General features: G+C 40.7%; 1 protein-coding gene and 1 long non-coding RNA gene across 7 annotated transcripts; both read left to right on the forward strand.

Moving 5' to 3' along the window:
* Window positions 1-6218: 6218 nt before the first annotated feature.
* Window positions 6219-9398, forward strand: LOC148019320 (epoxide hydrolase 3-like). 2 transcript variants are annotated; one of them, XM_087701211.1, is made up of 7 exons: window positions 6219-6325; window positions 6471-6685; window positions 7257-7427; window positions 7848-8095; window positions 8219-8420; window positions 8559-9005; window positions 9146-9398. In XM_087701211.1, the coding sequence occupies exons 1-6, from the start codon at window positions 6235-6237 to the stop codon at window positions 8559-8561; spliced, it is 930 nt and encodes a 309-aa protein (XP_087557337.1). In that variant the 5' UTR covers window positions 6219-6234; the 3' UTR covers window positions 8562-9005; window positions 9146-9398. The 2 variants fall into 2 exon arrangements, with proteins under 2 accessions (XP_087557337.1, XP_087557336.1); XM_087701210.1 differs by lacking the exons at window positions 8559-9005; window positions 9146-9398 and having other exon boundaries at window positions 8219-8490.
* A 2795-nt stretch (window positions 9399-12193) lies between these two features.
* Window positions 12194-20407, forward strand: LOC148019321 (uncharacterized). Of its 5 annotated transcripts, none has more exons than XR_015687574.1 (5): window positions 12194-12923; window positions 14936-18851; window positions 18958-19909; window positions 20006-20107; window positions 20202-20407. It is a non-coding gene; the product is annotated as an uncharacterized LOC148019321 (long non-coding RNA). The 5 variants fall into 5 exon arrangements; XR_015687575.1 differs by lacking the exon at window positions 12194-12923 and having other exon boundaries at window positions 13421-15129; window positions 15227-18851; XR_015687577.1 differs by lacking the exon at window positions 14936-18851.
* Window positions 20408-22283: the final 1876 nt, after the last annotated feature.

Raw genomic sequence — 22283 nt, forward strand, 5'->3', positions numbered from 1 at the left:
ACCCAAGGAGTTCTGCAAATGCAACCCAAGAAGATTCTAGATATAAGGGAGAAAACTCTAAGAAGCTAAATCCTAAGAGAGCACCTAGTACAATGGAAGGATTATGCTGAAGAGAATGCCACTTGGGTTGATGAGACAACCCTTATGAAAGAATACCCCCACTTTCTCTTGAGATGAGGACATCTCGATTTCTCTAAGGAGGAAAGAATGTAATTTTCCCATTACTTAGTTTATTTTAATAACAATGTGCATATACATTCCAAAAATTGATTTATGTTGAAAACAAAATGGTAAAGATTGCACATTTTTAAAACTACCTCTAACTATGAAGATTATTGATGAGGTACTATATGCTAGTTCATGGAAGGAAGGCTTGGGAAACCCTCCCAAGACAAGCTTATTAAAACTATATTTGTAGTATAGAAAAACAAGAAAAAATAGCCTAGTGGATAGTCACTTTTGGTAGTTAAGTGCACTTGGGTGATGACACTGTTGGGATGGGTGACCTCCCGGGAACATTTTCCTACAATTAGTGGGTGCTTCTTGCACATAGCCAATGGCATCAGTGAAGCCTTCATAGCCCATTGCCAAGTATGCCAAGGCCAAGATGCCAAGGTCTATGGCTTAGTCGTGAGCCTTGGAGTGACACCCGCCCTCTTTATCCCCCCTCGATTACTATATAAACAGGGGTAGAGTGTCACATGAAAACAAAAACCATGCAAAAGTCTCTTTGCTGTTGATACGACGACGCTCTACTGCAATCAGTTGAGCCTCTCTCTCTCTCTCTCTCTCTCTCTCTCTCTCTCTCTCTCTCTCTCTCTCTCTCTCTCTCTCTCTCTCTCTCCACACCTACATGGAAGCACTACTCAAATCCATCAAGCTTCTTCCATGGCTCCCAAGAGACGTTGAGATGTTGGGCGAGGTCATGCTCGGAGTGCTCCCCAACATGAGGAAGTAGTCACTGCTGAGGGAGTGCAACACAAAGTTGAAGCGCAAGTGGAAGTTACCCTTGAATCCATTCAACCCAAAGGACCAGTTATTCCACAACAAACCAAGGTTGCGGTTATAACTCGTAATCACGATGGATGAGCAAACGGAGATAATAAGGTTAAGTACATAAGAAAAGGATTACTTTGAAGTTACGTACAACTTTTTTTTTTTTTTGCATCTAAGGATAAAATGAGGGATAAGTTAGTAATGTTAGAAAAGCCCATAGGATAAGTCAGTTACATAGATTATGATTAGTTAGAACGTAATTAAACTTACAAAAGTATATTAGTATTATCAATTTCTTTTTAGGAAAGAACATGGGAATTGATGAGGGGGATAGATTCTATACATCGCATACAATGACAAGTGTGCTAAAAATGTTTTATGGTTATGACTGCTTTTGGATTTGTGAATGATGAATTATGTCTCTTATGATTCCGTGCTTGTATCAACTGGACGAGTTGTGGATTGTGGTGGTTCAGGATGTTGGGGTCCCCAACCCAATGCTCCCTAACACTTTGTAGAGTGTGGAAAAACTCACTTGCGGGTGGGGGTCCTATGCACTTGAGGGAGGTAGGTGTTTTTGGTTTTTGATCACTCGAACACTTGAGAGGGAAAAGGGCCGAGTGATAAGTGCCCCTGCTATGTAGGATGGCTCTTAAGGCTTAGGGAAGCTTAGAGGGGCTTTAAGCTAGTAAATTCCCTATTGATCGTGAACAGAGTGCAATCACATACAACCCAATCTCAAGGGATTGAAAGGTCCTATCCTAGGCTGGACAATGTCTTTCTGTGGAATGACGGATTTTGTATGTCTGGGGAGTGATGGTTCTACTTGTTATTATGAAATAAAGTATTTGATTTCTGAATTGTTTGTTATGTGCTAAAGATTGAGTTTAACGAACCCATTTTAACGGAGTAATAAAAGGAAGCTATTTTTTATATGTCCAAACAGCATGGTAGTATGCTTTGCTAATTAGAAAACTAAAGAAAACCCAATCAAGAAAAGTAGGAGGCTTCGATCTTGATGATCAAATGCCTATGGTTGGGTGGACCTGATAAGTCCAACACTAGATAGAGTTGATTAAATAGTGATCCTCCCAATATCGGTAGGATTAGTTACCAAGTTTAACATCATTTTAGGGGGTCGAAGCTGAGATTTTACCTTCTGGGTAGGGGGATCGAGTTACACTCTCCCTCATCTCTCACTCTCTTTGACCCAAGTGTGGTGGTAACCTCACTCGTGCCTTTGATTGATTACAAGGTGGTCATTCTTAGGTGGGCGTTAGATCGCTGTTAGGGGTGACTTGTCCATGCTTCCCCTATGAAGTAGAACTGAGATTCCCATGTTCGACTAAGTCCTAGGTTTCCCATGGGGAGACTCGATGGTGATGTGCATGGATATGAATTTCGGTCGACTACTAAGAGGACTCCTTCGGGTCTGTTGGAGGAGGCACCTCACAGTAATATTCATTTCTACCATGCATCTCACTCCAATCTCAAAGGCGAAAGAGACAAAAAATCTCAAAATCAAGAAAAAAAGGAAGTATGAACATGCATGACAAGTGCAGTGATACAAACAACATTGATATCTTTGAGTGCTTGTAATTTTTGAAAAATTAATTTATGTGAAAATGAGGTCAGACTCACTTGCATATAAGTTGTAAAAATTTTTTTAGTTTGGAAAATATCAGCATCACATATCCATTCACAACACGATAAGTTAGTTAGGTTAATTTAGGCCATACGCATGGAAGCAAGAAGGCCGGAGTTGAGCAAGATAGAGAGGAAGGGCGCTGGGGAGCCTCATCTCTAAACAAAATCCTATGTATAAAATCACAAAGTGAAAGGATAGGCTCATTCTTATGGTGTGCAATCTTAGGAGAGCTCTCGTTTTGCTTATTGCTCCTACCTTCTTGTTTGTTTAGAGAGAGTGTGAGAGAGGGATAGTTCGAGGTAGAGTGAAGGAATGGTGTGTGAAGCTCTCCTTCTTTCTTATTCTCTTGTCCTACTATTTCTTCTTTGTGAAGAAAGCTTGGAGTGATTGAAGCTATGACGATGGAGAATACTTGAGGAACATCACTTGGGTCATAGAGCCATCAAAGAGCCTTTGTGGATAGACTACAAGGGGGAGGTAAATTAGCGAGTTTGATATGGTAAGCTTGAGAGAGTGGAATGATTATGTGAGAGAGAACCATATTTGCATTATGAGAAAAGCACTTGAAACAGTAAGCATTTTGTCAAGTCCAACATCAAGCTTGAGAAAGCTCCAACCATGATTATAAAAACATATTTGAGATTAAGATGAAATGAAGGACTCTTCAATGTGCATCCTTAATCTCTCCGACAAAGAGACTAGGCTCAAAAAGTCGATTAAAGTAAGAGATTAAGATCGAATTGACATACCTCTTTAGTGTTTGAAGTAGATGGATAAAGCATGATCCCACAATGATCCAAGTCCTTCATTAAGTTAGCCTGAGGAAGGAAAGCACTCCAATGGGTACAATTTTCAAGAGTTTGATGTTTGCTTTGATGGTGGGGATCCTATGCTTGATCTTGAGCTTTCTCTTCAAGAATTGAAAGCTTTGAGTGGAGCTTTCATGGCTACCCATATGAAATCCATGTTACATGCTAAAAGCTCCATGTCTTCAATATAGGTAACTATGGCACAAGAATGGTTGAAGGGTGGCTATAAAGATGATTATGAAAATTTGTTTGAGATTAGCATTATGACATTGATTATGAAGAGGCTTATTACTCTATTGTATGATTACGAAGACGCGTTATGGCTCTAATTAATAATAATCATTATCACAGATTTCTCAATGGCTCCAAACTAGGCTATTGATGATTCTTCGTTATTGATGATGCTTATGGTGCTGCTAATGATGGTGAGATGATGCTTATGAGTTATGTATACTAGCTATATATTCGATTTCACTTTTTGAATGTTAATCATCATATGCTAAATTTTTTACAGATTTCAAAGAGGAGAGATAAAAATATACAATGCAAGGATATTAAAGAAAAGATCTCTTTACTTTCAATATAAATACTAGTTTGGAAATTACAACAAATTTATATTTTCTTTCTTCATGATTTACATATATAAGGTATGACAAGGTAACATATAAAATCATTTCTTTTTATGAGGACTTTTTCTTTTGCTTTCTTTGATACTTTGGTTGTGTTAGTTATTGAGGGTATGCCTTACTTCATGCAATTATGGATATCTAGCCTTTCTTCTCTAGTTTCATACTCTTTATGACCTCCTTGTTTCCTTGGTCTTTTTGTATGCAATTGATGATTATGTACTTGAAAAGCTTTGCTCACACCTACCAAACATGCTCACTATTGTAACAATCCTTGGAAAGTTATTACACATTTAAATGAAAAGAGTATTGGTTTACTGCTATTTTGTAATGGATTATCTTTTGAGTGAAACAATATCTTAAGGTTAAGCATCTTTCACATCACATTAATATTTATAATTGTTAAGATAATAAACTTAACTAATATTTTGGTATTTGTAATTATCCTTTGATCACAAGAATGGACATCATGTTGATGAGAGATCGACAACTAACAACACAAAGCAAAATTGTGTAACGTGTTTATGATAATTTATGGAATTAACTATCTTGATATATTTTGATCAAAACCTTACCACAACTTGTCTATACTCCATTTGTGGAAGCATATCAAAAGGCATAAGAGGCATCTTTTGTAGCACTTCAATCAATCTTTTTACACCTTTATATGAAAACAATCATAGGCTAATAATTTAGTAAAATAAACTCTCTTGAAATCAAACAAAATATCAAAATCCTTTCTTTTCATGATATGGAATCAAAAGAAGCTCTAAAGTATCAAAGTCAATTTGATTGAGATAATATTCAAATCCACTTGCATTGAGCTCATTTCTCCTTATGTAATGGGAGATTGAAGAATAACAAACCTTAATTTCTTATTGTATATTGAGAATAAGTTCATACATTAAACACCTAGTAAAAGAATTAAGATAGCTATATAAAACAATTATTGCTAGAAAAATATCATTCTTAAGAATAAATAGATTTATATGAATTATACCTCAATCTAACAAGAAGAATAGAGTCATTTGCTACTCTCCTTTGATCCTTAAGGATTTGAATACATTCCAAGTCCAATCCGAGTCCAAAGCAAGAATGTCATTTCTCTTGTCTATGTCACTACTAAAAAGCAATACACATTAAAGCTTGCTGGATTAACCCTCTCAAGCATGTTAGAGAGCTTATATTTTAATGCTTCTAATTGCTCTACTTCTTTTTTTCTGCTTTCTTCCTCTTGTTCTCTCTCCATTCTCTGCTTGTTCTTCTGTAGGCTTTTCCTCCTCATATAGTCCAGTATCTCTCTCACGTCTAATATTGTCTATTTTAGGACCTTTGAACCAACCTATAAATATGTACATTTGGAAAATCATAATAGAAATAGCCAATCAAAGCAATTGGTTATTAATCTTAGGAATCTTCCCATTTGAATGTGTATACCAGTGCCTTTCAAGTTTCATCTGTTCTCATAAAAGCAAAGTTGTTTGTGGACCACCATAAATGGACTTATGATGAAAAAACAAGGGGTATGCTTGAGAAGAGAAAAACTCAAGAAAAGAGAGAGAATATGCATTTTGAGGTGCCAATTTTGTGATGGGTGTACATAAAACAAGGAACAATTAGGGTAATATAGTTATGATAAGTTGTGAGCACGTGGAAAAGGTTGATTCCCTAAAATTGGTGTGTCTTGATTCCTTTGTTGAGAGAGGGAATAGTTTGTGATTGCTCTATGACGAGTGCTATTATTGAAACAATGTAATTCAAAGTACCAATACAAAAGGAGATATAGATGCCTTGTGGTTGTCTCGATTGCATGGAACTAAGGTCTTAGATAGACATAGAGGCATAGATGCATATATATAACTATATATATATATATATATATATATATATATATATATATATATATATATATATATATATATACTATTAGTTAACGAGAGGTGGGGGCGGGTGCCACGTAGCAGCCCCCCACCTCCCGCACAAGAAAAAAAAGAGAACATAGGGGCGGGTGCCACGCGTCTAGCACCCGCCCTCGCCCCCGCCCGCAAAAATCGTGCTCGCCCCAGGCGAGTCTAGGTGCTCTGCGCCTAGGATATATATATATATATATATATATTTTGAGAGAGAGAGAGAGATAGAGAGTTTTACTGGCGTGATGGATCCGGACGGGCATTCCTCTTCCCAATTCAAGCATTCTTTCGTTCCCACCAATGGCATCCTCATGCACATCGCAGAGACGGGAACCGGTCCTCTTCTTCCCTTCTCTGTTTTATTGCTGTCATTGTTACCTGCATTTCGCCGTAATTCCTCCCGCTTCAGTTTGCGCTTTCTTTTAATTCTGCCTGCTCGTAATTCATTGCCCTGTTGGTTGTTGCCTCTTTCATCTTGCAGGACCTGTTGTTTTGCTCTTGCATGGCTTCCCTGAGATTTGGTACTCGTGGAGGCACCAGATGATTGGCCTCGCACAGGCTGGCTTTCGAGCTATTGCTCCCGATCACCGTGGCTATGGCCTCACACAAATCACAGAGTCTACCGATAAACAGCAAGATTATGTCCTCATAGCCAAAGACATAATCGGTCTTCTAGATGCCCTTGGCGAAGACAAGGTATTATTGAGTCACACCCTTGTAGGTTTTGTCCGATCGACTGCTGACATAGCACAGCAATGATGACGATGATGTTGACAAACAATCAATGTGGTGATGATGAGGATGAGACTGAGATTGATGATGACGATGATGATTGTTATTATTGGTGATTGAACCTCCATAGATGATGGTGATGATCATAATAACGACCATGACAACCACAATGGTTTTGACCGTGACCAGCAATGACGGTGGTGATGAGACGATGATTGGTGGTGGTGATGATGATGAAGATTGTTGATTAAACTTTCATAAATGATTCAGATGCTGAAATGGTGTGTTTAGCTTTTGTCTCATACCTCCAAGATCAAATGGAGGTCCGATGCCAAGAGTATTAGATAATCTGTACATTACTGAGCCAGTGAACTTGAGCTGGCTATGCACGGTGGGAAGATATCTGATGTTCTACTTGTTAAGGCTACATAGCTATGTGCATTTGGTACTGCGGAAGATATCCTAAGCACTGCTTGTCTGCTCGAATTCTTCATTTCTAACAGTGTTTCTGTTGTGTCCTGGTTGTGTGGTGCAGGTGTTTGTGGTTGGGAAGGACTGGGCAACTTTTCTGGTGTATATACTTGGTTTCCTACACCCTGATCGAGTGAAAGGTCTGGTGGTGTTAGGGCTTCCCTTCTCTGAGCCCCCAAAAGTTGCTACTTTTCGAGATGTCATACCTGAGGGGCATTACATAAGGCGTTGGGCGGTAATTAAAACCTTGCTAGCTGCTTCATTCTTCTAGTCATGTTGAGAACTAAGCAACTGTCACTGTCATTATGGCACGGCCCAAGGAGCATAACTGCCTGCTCCTGATAGGTGCACGTGACTGCTGATGAATCGGTGTCTCCTAGTGTGCACTGCCAACCCCTCCTCAACTCGTGGGATTCTCATGAGCTTGTTTCCAAGCCCAATCTGGCCACCTCATTGCCCTGGCATGTGCATGTGGGGGCCAAGTGTTCGGCTTGATTTTGGAAAAGGTGGTCCATTATAACACTAGTATACACATTTATCTGGATGAACTTGATTTTGGAGAAAGTGTGACCTAGAACTTTGAAATGCAGCCATGTTATTGTAGCACAGGCTTGAGCTCTTGAGTTTCTATTCATTGTTTGTTTGCTTTTGGTAGCGACGAGACAGAGCGGAGAATGATTTCAGCAGATTGGCTGTGGCAACAGTGATAAGGAGGATTTACACTTTGTTCAGTAAGAGTGACATGCCTATAGCTAGACCTGAGGAGCATTTATTGGATCTTGTGAAAGCAACAGATCCTCTACCCTCATGGATGAAGGAAGGGGACTTGCAAATCTATGCAGCACATTATGAGAAGTCTGGCTTTGAAATTGCAATGGAGGTTCCATACAGAAGCTACCTCAGGTCAGAGTATACATTTCTGAAATCCACTCACCCAGCTTCAGACATTGCTATTGCATTATCAAGCTTCCATTTGAATCATCTTAATTACCTGTGATTGTGGGGTCATCTATGATGTTTCTGCAGGACAGTAGAAAAGCTTTCATGTGTCACTGATTTTGCGATTCGAGCTCCATTGCTGGTGGTCATAGCAGAGTGTGATTATGTGACAAAACTCAAAGGGACACCACTAAATCTACACGAAGCAAAGTTTGATCTTATGCCCAACTGTAAAATTGTGTTTATTAAAGAAGGGACACATTTTGTGCAAGAACAATTCCCAGCCCAGGTCAATGACCTACTTGTAGAGTTCTTTACTCCACTAACATCACACTAGAAGTTTTTCATTCGTACTCCAAGCACTTTACTGCTTTGAGCTCTATAAAATCCTCTGAGATACCAAAGGCATTTGTGTTACCCATTGCAGTAGACCTTGGGCATGTGAGTGTACTTGGGCTATGGTTGAGGATGATCACCTTTCATCCCTAGGCAGGCTTGAAGTCCTGTATCATGCATTGGGACTTTATCCCACTCTAGATCAGGTATCTAATGATCTCTATCGTAGCTGATGTTTGTCCTTGCATATTGTTTCTGACATGGACCAGATCTAGCTTCTGACTATGCTATTTCAGCCATTTGGATGCTTTGACAACAAGCTGATGGTAGACACTACTGTGGAACACATTCTGCAACTTAAAACATGCCAAGAATGATGAAGATTAACTCATTGAAATCCTCAATCCTAGATAAGTGTAATCCCAATGTGTCTCACAAGTTCAGAAGGATAAGGAAGGTCACACGTTCATTCATTCATGTCAATGCTACTACAAGATGCTGCAAATGTTGACACAATTGCAGGAAAGGTTGTTTGCAGGTCAGTAGTAATAGCTTCATCATCACTCAATCATTGAGAATATCTAATTAAGCCTAAACAATGGTCACAAAAGCTAGTCTTCACAATGGAGAGTTCCTAAACTTATGTGCTTTTATTGCTCAATTCATGTTGAAGAGCAGCTAATTTCTTGCAAGTGAGCTTAGAAGAAGCGTACTTGACAACAAAACAATGATTACAAACACAGGCAAATGCTTTTCATTGCACTTAGTGCTTCGATATTTCCATTAGACCTGAGCAATTCTTCTAGTACTTGAAGAATTGACCAACTTAAAATCAGTGCTAAAAAGAGATGTCCTTCATATCAGAATTATCAAATTTAAACCCAAAATAACACACATGAATGCATTGCCACTCCATTATCTATAAAAGTTAGCTGTTACATTTTTGTGTAGATTGTCATTATTTATGAAGAAATCCCAACATGAATAATATCCATAAAAATTTAGAGTTTGCATTATGTATATAGTTACTAATCATGAAGAAATCGAGAGAGAGAGAGAGAGAGAGAGAGAGAGAGAGAGAGAGAGGTCAATTGCTATGAAACCTTAAAAATGACATTGCACATAATAGCAAATCCCTAACGATTGATCCTAAAAATTGTCAATTGTTAAAAAAGCCCTAGAAATGACCATGGAGTAGAAAACAAAAACCTAAAAATAGGCCCCTAAGCATAAGGAAACCCTCCCTATAGGTTGATTTATGGACGGGAGTGCATGCACGAGCATACACGTGTGAGTGTGCTTATGTGCATGCATACATGTACACATGCATGTGCATACACATGCAAAGTCATTTATTGGCTTATAATAAGGTATATGGTAAAGGAGCAATAAAGTGACAGCCTTGAAAGCAAAACACATCCCATCCCAATTTAGTGACGTTTTTGCACAATTGATGAGCTTTTTTAGCCACTTAAAGTTCTAACATAAATTTTTCCACATTGCATATAAGCTTAGTATCTATACTACATTATTATTTGAGTTGCAGGTTCGGGAAAGTGTTGAACCACCACAGTGCTCCCGAGCCTAGCTCCCAAACCAAACCAAAGTGACCATTTATGTCACATGATTGGGGGTAGAAGGAAACATGGTCTCCTTCCACCACCTTCTCTTCTCTTCTCTTCTCCTCTCACTCTCACTCTCACTCTCACTCTCACTCTCAGTCTCACTACTCTCACGGGACAGGAGGCAGGCCAGCAGGCAACAGGAGCAAGCAGTAGAAGCAAGCAGCAGGCAACATGTACTTAGTCCTCTCTTTCTCTCTCTCTCTCTCTCTATTTGGTCAGTCCTCTCAACTGCCTGTCATATCTCCCTCTCTCTCCATTGCTGGTCAGTCCAGCTGCCCTTTCTGACGGCCAGTCCAGCTACTGTAGTGCTATAGTGGGAGCTTGGAGGGCCCATTCTATGGTATTGCTGTAGTGCTGTGTGGGAGGGCCCATTCTATGGTATTGCTGTAGTGTTGTGTGGGAGGGCCCAATGAGCCATTGTCTGTCTAGCTGCCCTTTCTGGAAGGAGGCCCTTTCTATACTACATTATTATTTGAGCTGCAGTTTCAACCACCACAGTGCTCCTGAATCTAGCTCCCAAACCAAACCAAAGTGACCATTTATGTCACATGATTGGGGGCAGAAGAAAAGGTAAGTGACCATTTATGTCACATGATTGGGGGTAGAAGGAAACGTGGTCTACTTTCACCACCTTCTCTTCTCTTCTCCTCTCACTCTCACTCTTACTCTCATTCTCACTACTCTCACGAGACAGGAGGAGGCAAGTCAGCAGGCAGTAGGAGCAAGCAGTAGAAGCAAGCAACATGCAACAGGTACTCAGTCCTCTCTTTCTTTCTCTCTGTTTGGTCAGTCCTCTCAATTGCCTGTCATATCTCCCTCTCTCTCCATTGCTGGTCAGTCCCAACTGCCCTTTTTGACGGCCAGTCCAACTACTGTAGTGCTGTAGTGGGAGCCTGGAGGGCCCATTCTGTGGTACTGCTGTAGTGCTGTGTGGGAGGGCCCGATGAGCCATTGTTTGTCCAGTCGCCCTTTCTACCACTCGCGACCCGCTTGTTCGACTTCTGTACCGTCAGAGCCCGTTCGACTTCTGCACCTGCTCGTTTGACTTCTACCTTCGACTTCTGCCATTGGACTTCTGTTGTTTGACTTCTGCTCCCCCATTTTCTGTGCGTTTGAATTCTGTCGTTCGACTTTTCTCTCTCTCTCTCTCTCTCTCTCTCTAGCTGCTCTCTCACGGCCACTTCGACTTCTACAGCCAGAGAGAGAGAGAGCGTGAGAGAGCAGCTAGAGAGAGAGAGAGAGAGAGAGAGGATTGCAGGTAGTCGAGACGAGGAAGAAGGGTGCGTTTGACTTTTGCTCCCCCATTTTCTGCGCGTTTGAATTCTACCGTTCGACCTCTCTCTCTCTCTCTGTGGCTGCTCTCTCATGGCCATTTCGACTTCTGCAGCCACAGAGAGAGAGAGAGAGAGAGAGAGAGAGAGAGAGAGAGAGAGAGAGAGAGACTATAGGTAGCCGAGACGAGGAAGAAAGACGAGGAAGACGTGTGATGCCTGAGGGCGGGCTAGGGGCCACCAAGCCAATGTCTGAGATCAACAAGTCGGGACGGTTGGCAAGCGGCTCCCAAGCTTTGATGGCTTTGATGCTCAACCACAGGGCTGGCGACAAAGTGGCAATGGCTGCTGTTGCACAGAGATGGAGATAGAGAGATCCGCCCCCATCAAAAGCACTGCACCCCTCCCCCCTTTGTTTTTGATTTTGCTTTAAAAGGCTAATAACTTTCTTTAAAAGGCTAATAACTTATGTAGCGATCCACATAAATGTTTAAAAGATGCAATGGTGGGAGGATGTCATTCTCTCTCTCTCTCTCTCTCTCTCTCAGCCTGTTCGACTTCTGCGATGTCTTGAGGCATCTCTCAATCATCAAAAGTATTCAAGCTTAACTCGGAGGAGCAGAAGAATGAGAGTTAGTTTATTTAGTTGTTTTATTTAGTTATTTAGTTTAGTTAGTTTATTTTTTGTGTGTTACATATGGATTTAGTTATTTCGTTAGTAGTTACTTTAGATTGTGTGTTAGTTACTTTAGATATAGTTTAGGGTTAGTTTGTTTTATTTAGTTATTTAGTCAGTTATTTAGTTTAGTTAGTTAGTTGTGTTAGTTCAGGGTTAGTTTATTTAGTTAGTTTAGTTAGTTAAATATAGTAAGTTAGTTAGTTAAATAGGTTGTTAGTTAGTTTGGTTAGATTTGTGGTTAGTTAGTTTAGTTAGTTTTGGTTGTTTATTTATTTATTTGATTGTTTTATTTAGTTAGTTAGTTAAATATAGTAAGTTAGTTAGTTATATATAGTAAGTTAGTTAGTTTGGTTAGATTAGTTATTTAGTTAGTTTAGTTAGTTTAGTTAGTTTTTTAGTTGTTTTATTTAGTTTAGTTAGTTAGTTAGTTAAATATAGTAAGTTAGTTAGTTATATATAGTAAGTAAGTTAGTTTGGTTAGATGTGTGGTTAGTTAGTTTGAATTATTTTTGTGTGTTAGTTACTTTAGATATAGTTTAGGGTTAGTTATTTAGTTAGTTATTTAGTTTAGTTACTTGTGTTAGTTTAGGGTTAGTTTATTTAGTTAGTTTACACTACAAGGATTTAAGCTTATAGCGACGGCGGGTAACGGCGTCGCTATTTGCCGCAAATAGCGACGCTCCAGAAGAAAAAAAAACAGGCCGAAACCGAGCGCGGCTTTATTTCGCGTTTTTGCGTTTTGTGTTTTGAGAGCGAGAGCGATCGTCGTGAGAGAAGGAGAGGAAGAAGACTTGCCGCCGCCGCCGCCGCCGTCGTTTGCGAAGGGGAGGAGGAGCTTTCATTGCGAAGAGGAGCTGTCCCACAGCCGCCATATCTCATCGGTGAGTCTCCCTCTCTCTTTCTTTTGCTTGTTTAAGGTTTAAATCACTTTCTCTTTTGCTTGTTTAGGAGAGGAAATGAGAGAGAAAGAGAGGGAGAGGGAGAGAGAGGGAGAGAAAGAGAGGGAGAGGGAGAGGGAGGGGGAGGAAATGAGAGAGGAAGAAAAGGAGAAAGAGAGGGAGAGGGACAGGGAGGGAGAGTGCATTTTCTCTCTTCCTCTCCCTTTTGCTTTTGGAGAGTGTTAGGATATATTGTGAGAGGGAGAGAAAATGAGAGAGAAAGAGAGGGAGAGGGAGAGGGAGAGGGAGGGAGAGAAAGAGAGAGAGAGGGAGAGAGAAAGAGAAAGAAAGGGAGAGGGAGAGGGAGGGGAAGGAAATGAGAGAGGGAGAGAAAGAGAAAGAGAAAGAGAAAGAGAGGGAGAAAGAGAGGGAGAGGGAGAGGGAGGGAGAGTGCATTCTCCCTCTCCCTCTTCCTTTTGCTTTTGAAGAGTGTTAGGATATATAGTGAGAGGGAGAGGAAATGAGAGAGAAAGAGAGGGAGGGAGAGTGCATTCTCTCTCTCCCTCTCCCTTTTGCTTTTGGAGAGTGTTAGGATATATTGTGAGAGGGAGAGGAAATGAGAGAGAAAGAGAGGGAGAGGGAGAGAGAGGGGGAGGAAATGAGAGAGGGAGAGAAAGAGAAAGAGATGTCTACTCAAATGGATAGCTTTATGGAGATGTATGTCTACTCAAATGGATAGCTTTTGTCTACTCAAGATGTAGTCCACCTGTGTGTGTATATATTGGAACGATAACATATCCATGATTATGGTAATGGTATGCACTTTGCTTTTTTTATAGGTACCATTACATCGACTTCTTAAGAGGGCTAAAAATTGGTCATACACTTTATAAAGTCTAATTAGGAGATTTAAGATGCATGATAATAGACTTATCGATAATGGTATGCAATGTGCTTTACCATGGGCCACGTACATTAATGTAGTGACTCTTTAAGATGGCTTAAAATTGGTCATATCCTTCATAATGTCCAAGTAGGGGATCTAATTGTGATATGCATAATTCATTGTTTTTGTATTAACTTTATAGGCATAACAAATTAGTAATCATGCCAAACAGTCAACGGAAGGACTAAAAGAAAATGATCCCCTAGCTAATGGTCATTATGGTACTTCATTAAAATGAACCTAGGACAAAAAAACCACATTGCTAAGATGCTTTTTGTTGAGATTGATTTATTATTAGACTAAGAGATCCTCAATGATGCTCATAAATTTTGTTGACTAGGATTACTTATACTCAAAGCTCTCTAGTGCAGTTGTATAAGTAATTCTAGTAGAGCGCCTCTAAGATACTCAAAGTACATAACCTAGAGACCGTAGCTAGGTATATAAGGTATAATGGCCATACAAGAAGACACCTCAATAATTGACTGATCACCATTAAATCCCAAAGAAGAATCGTGTTCCATCCCCTTCAACTCTATATTCACCTCGTGAAGAACTTCATTAATCATAGCATCCTTGTCACCAATCTTTTTGTTGCAATGATGAAGTAACATATTCATCACTTTTCCTTTTAGCATCTAAGGCATTATCCAATCTTTTAGTCAAGTCCAAACATTTAGTCTTCAACTCATGAATCTTATGAACCAATGCTTTTTTTTTCTACAATAATGAATAATTATCTACTGGGACAAACAAATCCTTGAGCATGGTATATGGCCGAGATATAACATTAATAAATCTCTCAACTACTATATCCCATGCATTTTTTACATCAATCAGTAAAGCATTTCTTTTATCTTGAAGTTCAGATTTCAACACCATGGATGCATCAATATCAACCTCAATGTTTTGCAAAATTTGCTTCTCAACCTCTTGCAGAGGCTAAAACCTCTCAAGCAAGAGCTTATGGTCAACTTGCAACTTGACATACGTCTCCATAAAGCTATCCATTTGAGCCTCGTTTTTCCAAATTGTATTACAAGCCATTAAATTGTTTGTTGTAACGTAGACAAGATGGAAAATGAAGAAGGTCTTGTTGTTCAAGACCGCGAGGCGTATCTTAATCAGCGTGTCCCATGTCCTTACTCTCAATGCAAGTTGGCAATTAGACGAAAACGCCGATTGTCTATAGAACACGTACAACAATTTGGCGAGTTTCAATTTGAGATCATTGATCAGGCGATTGCGGATTTTCAGCAAACGGTAATTTGAAGTTAATATCAATCATGCATTATACTCGCAAGCTAATTGAATACCATATACAATAAGATTGGGTCTTGCTGGCAAATTTTCTATTTAGGGAGGTGATGTCTCGTCCCAAGGGGGAGTGCACTCTTTGCAGCCAATTAGAAGAGTTCGTGGCTGTGCGATGAATGGAGTGCAGGAGCCAATCCACCACTCGCAAGGCCAATCTATACCGTCAATGCCAGAGGAGACAGACAACCTTCCAGGCCTACCTACAATCTTGGAGCCTGAGATGAGGCAATGATCGATGCATTGATTCCCATGGATGTCGAGACTTCTGATCCGCTTAGAGAGGAAGCATCCATACCATTATATGATGGGTGCCGAGTATCTCGGTTGAAGACACTGCTTGCACTCTTAAGTGTGCAAGAAAAATACGGATGGAACGATACGAGTTTGACCGAGTTATTCAGGTACCTTACACATAGGCTTCATTGATTTTTTTAAAACACTATTATTACAAACATTTATGCTTTTTTAAGGTGTTTTATGATTTTTTTCAAGTTATTGAAATATTATATATTACCACATGCAAATACTATGCATGAGTCTCGTGATGATGCACGACATGTTTTACGGAAGCTTGGCATGGACTACAATAACATCCATGCATGTATCAACGATTGCATATTGTTTCGAGGAGAATACGAGACTATGGAGACATGTCAAAAGTGTGGTGCTCACAGGTATCGACAGGACTTGCAAGGGCAAACCATTCCTAAAAAAGTTCTCAGGCACTTTTCGCTTATCCCCCAGATAAACCACATGTTTCGTACGTCCGGCATGGCGAGCTTGACAACGTGGCATGCGCAGAATAGGTCCACGGATGGAGTTTAATGAATATCAGCGGATTCGCGCATATGAATCCACATTGACTCTGCCTTTCCAAGCTTTGCGTGAGAGCCAAGGAATCTTCGGCTCGGTCTCGCAATGGATGGCGTGAACCCATTCGGTCTGTGCTCAACTTCTTACAGTGTGTGGCCTATAGTCCTTGTCAACTACAACATCCCTCCATGGCTTTCTACGAAGAAAGGACATCTCATCCTTAGCTTGCTTGTCCCAGGTCGCTACAAAGTAAAAAATATGGACGTGTATCTTCGTCTATTAGTCGATGAGCTTAAGATTTTGTGGGAGGAGGGGGTCACTGTGCAAGATATGAGCAGGTGCGATGGTCGGCGGTCAGCCAATATTCGAGTCATTCTCATGTGGACAATGCATGACTTTTCGGGATTGGGAGAGTGCTCAGGTGAGCAAGCCTCCGTTCTCACTGGTAATATCTATATTTTATCTAATTCAATCAAGTATTCACTAGGTCGTGGTGTTGGAACAGGTCTGGTTACCTCAGGTTATCATGCATGTCCATTATGCGGGTCACAGTTAGACTCCCGAAGGTTACGAACCATGAAGAAGATGGTATATCAAGGACACGCTGCTTTCTTGCCGGAGGATCATGAACTCAGGGAAGGTTTCCTTGGACGACCTCCAACACGTATGAACGCTGCAAGCTAGTACGAGCTGCAAATGGTCCACGCGGAATCACATCCAAATGGAATGCGACGATTCTCAGTCTTCTACGAGTTGCCATATTGGACCCACTTACAGGTCAACCACTTGTTGGATCCCATGCATATTTTCAAGAATGTGGGCAGCTTGCTATGGGACCACATCACAGGAAAGAGAGACACTATAGGGGCACGAATGGATTTGAAGAAGGTAGGTAAGATGGAGGCGCTTTGGCCGCAGTCGAGTGCTGATGGTCGCGTGCAGCTTCCTCGCACTCCTTGGGTTTTGTCTACTAAAGAAGAGCGCATTGTGAAGCAAGTAATCAAGTCTATCCACACTCCGATGGATATGATGCATTCTCTTAGGTCCGCATTTTCTAAAGACGACCAATTGTCGGGGCTAAAATCCCATGATTGGCATTAGATATGTCAGGTTTGTGCTACGAATGGATTGTAATTAGGGTGGGCATTTTGATATTTGGAATGTGGCCATTATTCATAATGATTTCTCATTTGTGACAGTTTGTACTACCAATCGCGATCGGAGGATGCCTTACTCCAGAAATTTGCGGGGCCATTTACAAGTTGTCGACTTTGGTGCAATGGATCTCACAGAAAGAGATTAAGATGTCCTCTATTGAATCCGCGAGGTGGGGAGCAGTGGAGACGGTCTGTCTCTTTGAGAAATACCTACCCATTAGCATGCTCACGATACAAATCCACCTTCTTGTGCATCTTGTGGACGAAGTGGAGATTGCTGGACCTGTCCATACGCGATGGATGTTCTTTCTGGAGCGCTTCATGAAAACCCTGAAAGGCTTTGTGCGACAACGAGCTCGGCCAGAAGGTTGCATGATCGAAGGTTGGTTGGTGTTAGAGGTGTTAGTGCATATTTCACAATAGCTACCAAGGTGGAACTAGACAATGAAATGCTATGGTCGCGCTGAAGGACGATGATAGACTGACTAGAGATGTGGTAGTTGGAAATGGGGTAGAAAAAAGAATGGATGCCTCAATGGAAGAGAAGGTGAATTGCTTTTGTATGTTGCACCATGCCTCCATGGAGGCGTGGCTCGCCAAGTACCAGATTGCAAGGCAAGATCGAGAGGAAGCGCAAGTTGAATTCTGATGTACTATGCGTCATCGACCAATTCGATATCCCGAAGGCATGGAGAAGATGCCGTGGTTTATGTCAATGCAATGGTTGCATGGAGCCTTGACCACAGCATCTCGCGAAGGGATAGAGATCTCAATGGAGGAGTGGGAATTCTCGAGGGGATGTAATCCAAAGGTGATAAGGGGTTTAGAATCTATCGTATCTAAATTTTATATGCGATATCTAATTTGAGTGTTTCAATATACAGTACAAAATATATAGTGCAGTGTGATCGCACGGACGACATTTTCGCATGGAGTGTATTGACAAAATGCGCTCCACAATGGACTGTGGTGTCATGGCAAGGTTCGAGCAAGAGAGCATGTGACGAGCAATAGATCCAAACACGGTTGTGGATGAGATGGAGTATTTTGAAAACTTGCAAAGTATTATTACGGTGGATTAACGTAGTTTCTCCATGATACTATTTGATGTGCAGTGGTTCAAAGTGGTACTTGGAGGAGCTGGAACAACAATTCGACGAGGTCCATCTGGATTTCTCGAAATAGATTCCGAAAAAAAAGATGGATTTGCGCGACACCTTTGTGTTGCCGGCCGATTGTGAACATGTGTATGGAGTCATTTGCTTGCTAATTGTATTATGACATGGTTTATGTCACAATGGTTTGAACTCATGCATTAGTGTTTGTGAATAGGTAATCTTCTATCCAAACCCCTGACAACCTCGATGGTGGTATGTTATACCTTCAACTCTCCGAAGTGCAAGAGTATATGATCAAAGCGATGTTCCGAGCATAGATAAAGATAATATGCAAATAGAGGGGTCGATATTGTAAGGGGTGGAGGCTGTCGAAAGCTTGGAGCCAGCATCAGCTAACAATGATGGAAATACAGAAGTCCAAGAATTTTTTGAGAACGAGGCGGACTCATTTTTTTGTGGTGACATGTTTATCGACCTTCTAGTGTATGCGGAGTTGTGTCAGGAGATTAACATGGGACCATAGGATACTTCATACTTGGAGTATCCACTTACTCAATTCGTTGACCAATCTCTTATAAAGGTACATAAGATATGCATTTTAAGTGAGATTTTTTAAAAATGATTTATATTACTGTGCTTTGTATGATTTAAATTGATTATTTTAACATCATTTTTTGTCTATGCAGGTGATATTTTTAGGATGAGTCGAGGGATGAGCGATGAGGAGTTGCAGGACATCTTCGCACGTATGTCTCCAGACCAGCTTGCGAGATTCAGAGAGATGGCAGACTAGGAGCTATCTCGTTCTTCGTCAGGGTGCTCTACTAGATCTGCTTCAGCACGATCGGATGCTTCGACGATCTTGACGCTCACAAGTTGGGCCGGAGGGAGGGAGTGCATCGAGATCAGGGGGATGCTACTATGGAGACACGGATGTGGTTTCTCCGTCTCATCGTTCAGCTGAGCTATGTCACCTTCAGGATTTGTCACACCTATGGGGATGTCTACTCCAGTTACTCCAGCTTTTGCACAGCTATCAACAGAGGTGGCACCCCTTTGGGCGCCACTCTGAGAGAGATTATCCCCGTCGGTACACCGGATGTAGAGGGGTCTCTTGGATATGCCTAGGAGCGTGGACGCAGATGGGAGAGGACCCATCTTAGGCAGACTCCTAGGGGTCATGGATATCTGGTCGATAGTAGGTCAGGAGTTATCATCATGAATGATGAGGGGAGGAGGGTGATGGCTCGCATGAGAGAGTTGTGCTAATAAGTTTTTCAGCACAACATCTTGGATCATTGAAAGAATATACCGGAGGGGAGCAAGGACTACATAGTAGCATCCTTGCATGAGGAGTTTTCGGTGCTAGCCGCAGTAGATAGATTCTCTACGGGCTGGATGATGGATTACATGCGTGCATACATGTCACATAGACGATCCGACACATGCAAGGCAATCAAGAGTGGAGCTGCAAAGCCGGAGTAGTTAGATGCAGACGATTAGCGTCGATTGAGGGAGGGCGCTACAGATTCTCCAGGACGTTGAAGTCAGCAGTGCGAGGCGGCGAGGGCACGACTCGAGGCCGGAGTGGTCCATCATCTTGGGAGTAGCGGCCACATGACATATTTGGAGGACTTTGTAAGTTTTTCTTTTGTTTTGCTTGTTTATTTTTTTGAAATATTCTTTGTACTGACAATCATGTTTCTAACAGTTAGCATTTTATTTTCTTTGCAGCACTCCATTATAAATCGCGATCCGATCGGCCTTGAGACTTGATATGCAGAGAGGCACGGTCTCAATGCATTGATCGACCGATTGTATAGACGCGGCGGCCTTGTAAGTCACTCATCTTTCTTGTTTGTAGTTACCATGAGATATTTGAATGCATTATTGTATGGTGGATTGATGTGTTGTTTCTTTTTCTGCAAAGTCCGTTCGATGCTCCTTTGCGGGCGGTATGAGCTTTCGGGGGACGAGGATTTGTAGCTCGCCCTTGGATCCCTGGAGCTTACACGCCTTTATTTTTGAGTCGCCTAATCTATGTAGACATTTTCTATGTATTAGTGATATCCTGTCATGATTGTACCAATCGCTTTTTATGCGATCATGTATTTATTTCATGTATCAGTTTTATGATTTTAGTATACATTCTTTTTGTTTGTAAGCACTTTGTATACAGTAGTGCATAAACTATTTTGTATGGCTCTCATAAAGCACACATTGCAATTTTTTAATCCCTGTTACCATCGCTATTAGCATCGTAAATTTTACTGCTCGCGTCGCTATTGCCGTCGCTATGCGCATCGCAAAACGTCGATATTATGCGACTCCAGTAGCGACGCTAATACTGACGCCAATAGCGACGCTAATACCGATGCCAATACCGATGTTTCTATGACGTCGTTAATAACGATGCTTTTTGCAACGACGGGGGCAAATTTTGTTGTTTATATTTTCGTCGCTTTAAACGTCGGTATAAGGCCTATATCTTGTAGTGTTACTTAGTTAAATATAGTAAGTTAGTTAGTTAAATAGGTTGTTTATTTAGTTAGTTATTTAGTTTAGTTTGCTTATTTAGTTAGTTATTTAGTTTATTTAGTTGTTTTATTTAGTTTATTTAGTTGTTTTATTTAGTTTATTTAGTTAATAGTTTAGGGTTAGTTTGTTTTTTTGTTTTAGTTTTAGTTTAGAGAGAGAGAGAGAGAGAGAGAGAGAGAGAGAGAGAGAGAGAGAGAGGTTGCTTTGCTTGGTATGGTTTAATTTATTGGTATTTTGGTTTATTTTGTGCAGTTTGTTTGTGAGGATTGGTATTTCAGGTCGGTGATCTCTCTCTCTCTCTCTCTCTCTCTCTCAGGTTGTAAATGTGTTTTGATGTATTTATTGGTTTAAATAGTAAGTAAGTTAGTTAGTTTGGTTAGATTTGTGGTTAGTTAGTTTAGTTAGTTTTGGTTGTTTACTTAGTTTAGTTAGTTTATTTAGTTAGTTATTTAGTTTATTTAGTTGTTTTATTGTCACAACTCTATAGAAACAGAATTTGTATCCTTTTTCATTAATTTGTCTATATAATGATTTATTAAATTTATTTCCTTTGCACTAATTAGATATAAAGAAAAGTGCATTGGAGCTGGCCATTGATAAGTGGTCACAGGTTATGGTGGATCCACGCGGTGGGTTAGAGAAAAGATAGTTCACACTTCCACCTATATGGCCCGATTGGGCGCCTGTGACTAGAACTCACGCATGTCAGGGTTAGACTCGCACACAGAAAGGATTGATGCCTTGAAGTGTGGGCTAGATCCACCGGAATAGACAGTTACAATCAACAAGATGGCATGATCATGAAATGCTTGTATAATGTGCATGTGTGGGCTGAAAGCTTGAAATGCACAGTTCTTTGCATAGGAAAGTCATATGAAGATTCGGATACCATTTTTGCGATGTACACGGAAAAAGCTTTCATATGACACCCATATGGGGGGGTCCCTAAATTTTAGGAGGTCCCTAAATTTTAGGAGCCTCGAATTAGCCTAAAAATACTAGTCCTAAAAAATAGGGATGCCATTCTAAAAATAGTAAGTTCTGTACTCTGACTGTGCTTATTAAATTTTGTTGTTTCTATTCTTGACAGTATTCAACCCAAAAAGGAAGGCCATAGAGAAGAGATAAGTGTCAAGACACTTGTCACACAAGTTTCCAAGTGTCCCACCACTTGTCACATCTCATGACATGTGGCTAGACACTTGTCTTGTGCTACTCCACTTTCCCCTTTTGTACTAGCTCTTCCCTCTCCTATAAATAAGAGCTCGTTTTTCTTCATTCAGCATCATTTTTCTTTGCTGTAAACTCATGTACAGTACCCACAGATAGCCAGAAACTGCCCCCATCCATCCCCATCATCATCCCCCACTTCTCCATTATCAAATTCCTCCATATTCCCTCTTCTATCACTGCTGTTTTACAGAACAGCAAGCCTGTAAATTCATTACAGCACCTCCTTTTCAAGCTCTTTCTT

The sequence above is a fragment of the Lygodium microphyllum genome, chromosome 20 (genome assembly GCF_053477565.2).
Source record: "Lygodium microphyllum isolate KBCC chromosome 20, Lygodium_microphyllum_v1.1.10, whole genome shotgun sequence".
NCBI classification, from domain to species: Eukaryota; Viridiplantae; Streptophyta; class Polypodiopsida; order Schizaeales; family Lygodiaceae; genus Lygodium; species Lygodium microphyllum.

Coding starts and splice junctions, on each gene's coding strand:
- LOC148019320 (XM_087701210.1), top strand. CDS start 6,235: ATGGATCCGGACGGGCATTCCTCTTCCCAATTCAAGCATTCTTTCGTT. Junction 6,326..6,470: donor CATCGCAGAGACGGGAACCG/GTCCTCTTCTTC, acceptor TTCATCTTGCAG/GACCTGTTGTTTTGCTCTTG. Junction 7,428..7,847: donor ATTACATAAGGCGTTGGGCG/GTAATTAAAACC, acceptor TGCTTTTGGTAG/CGACGAGACAGAGCGGAGAA.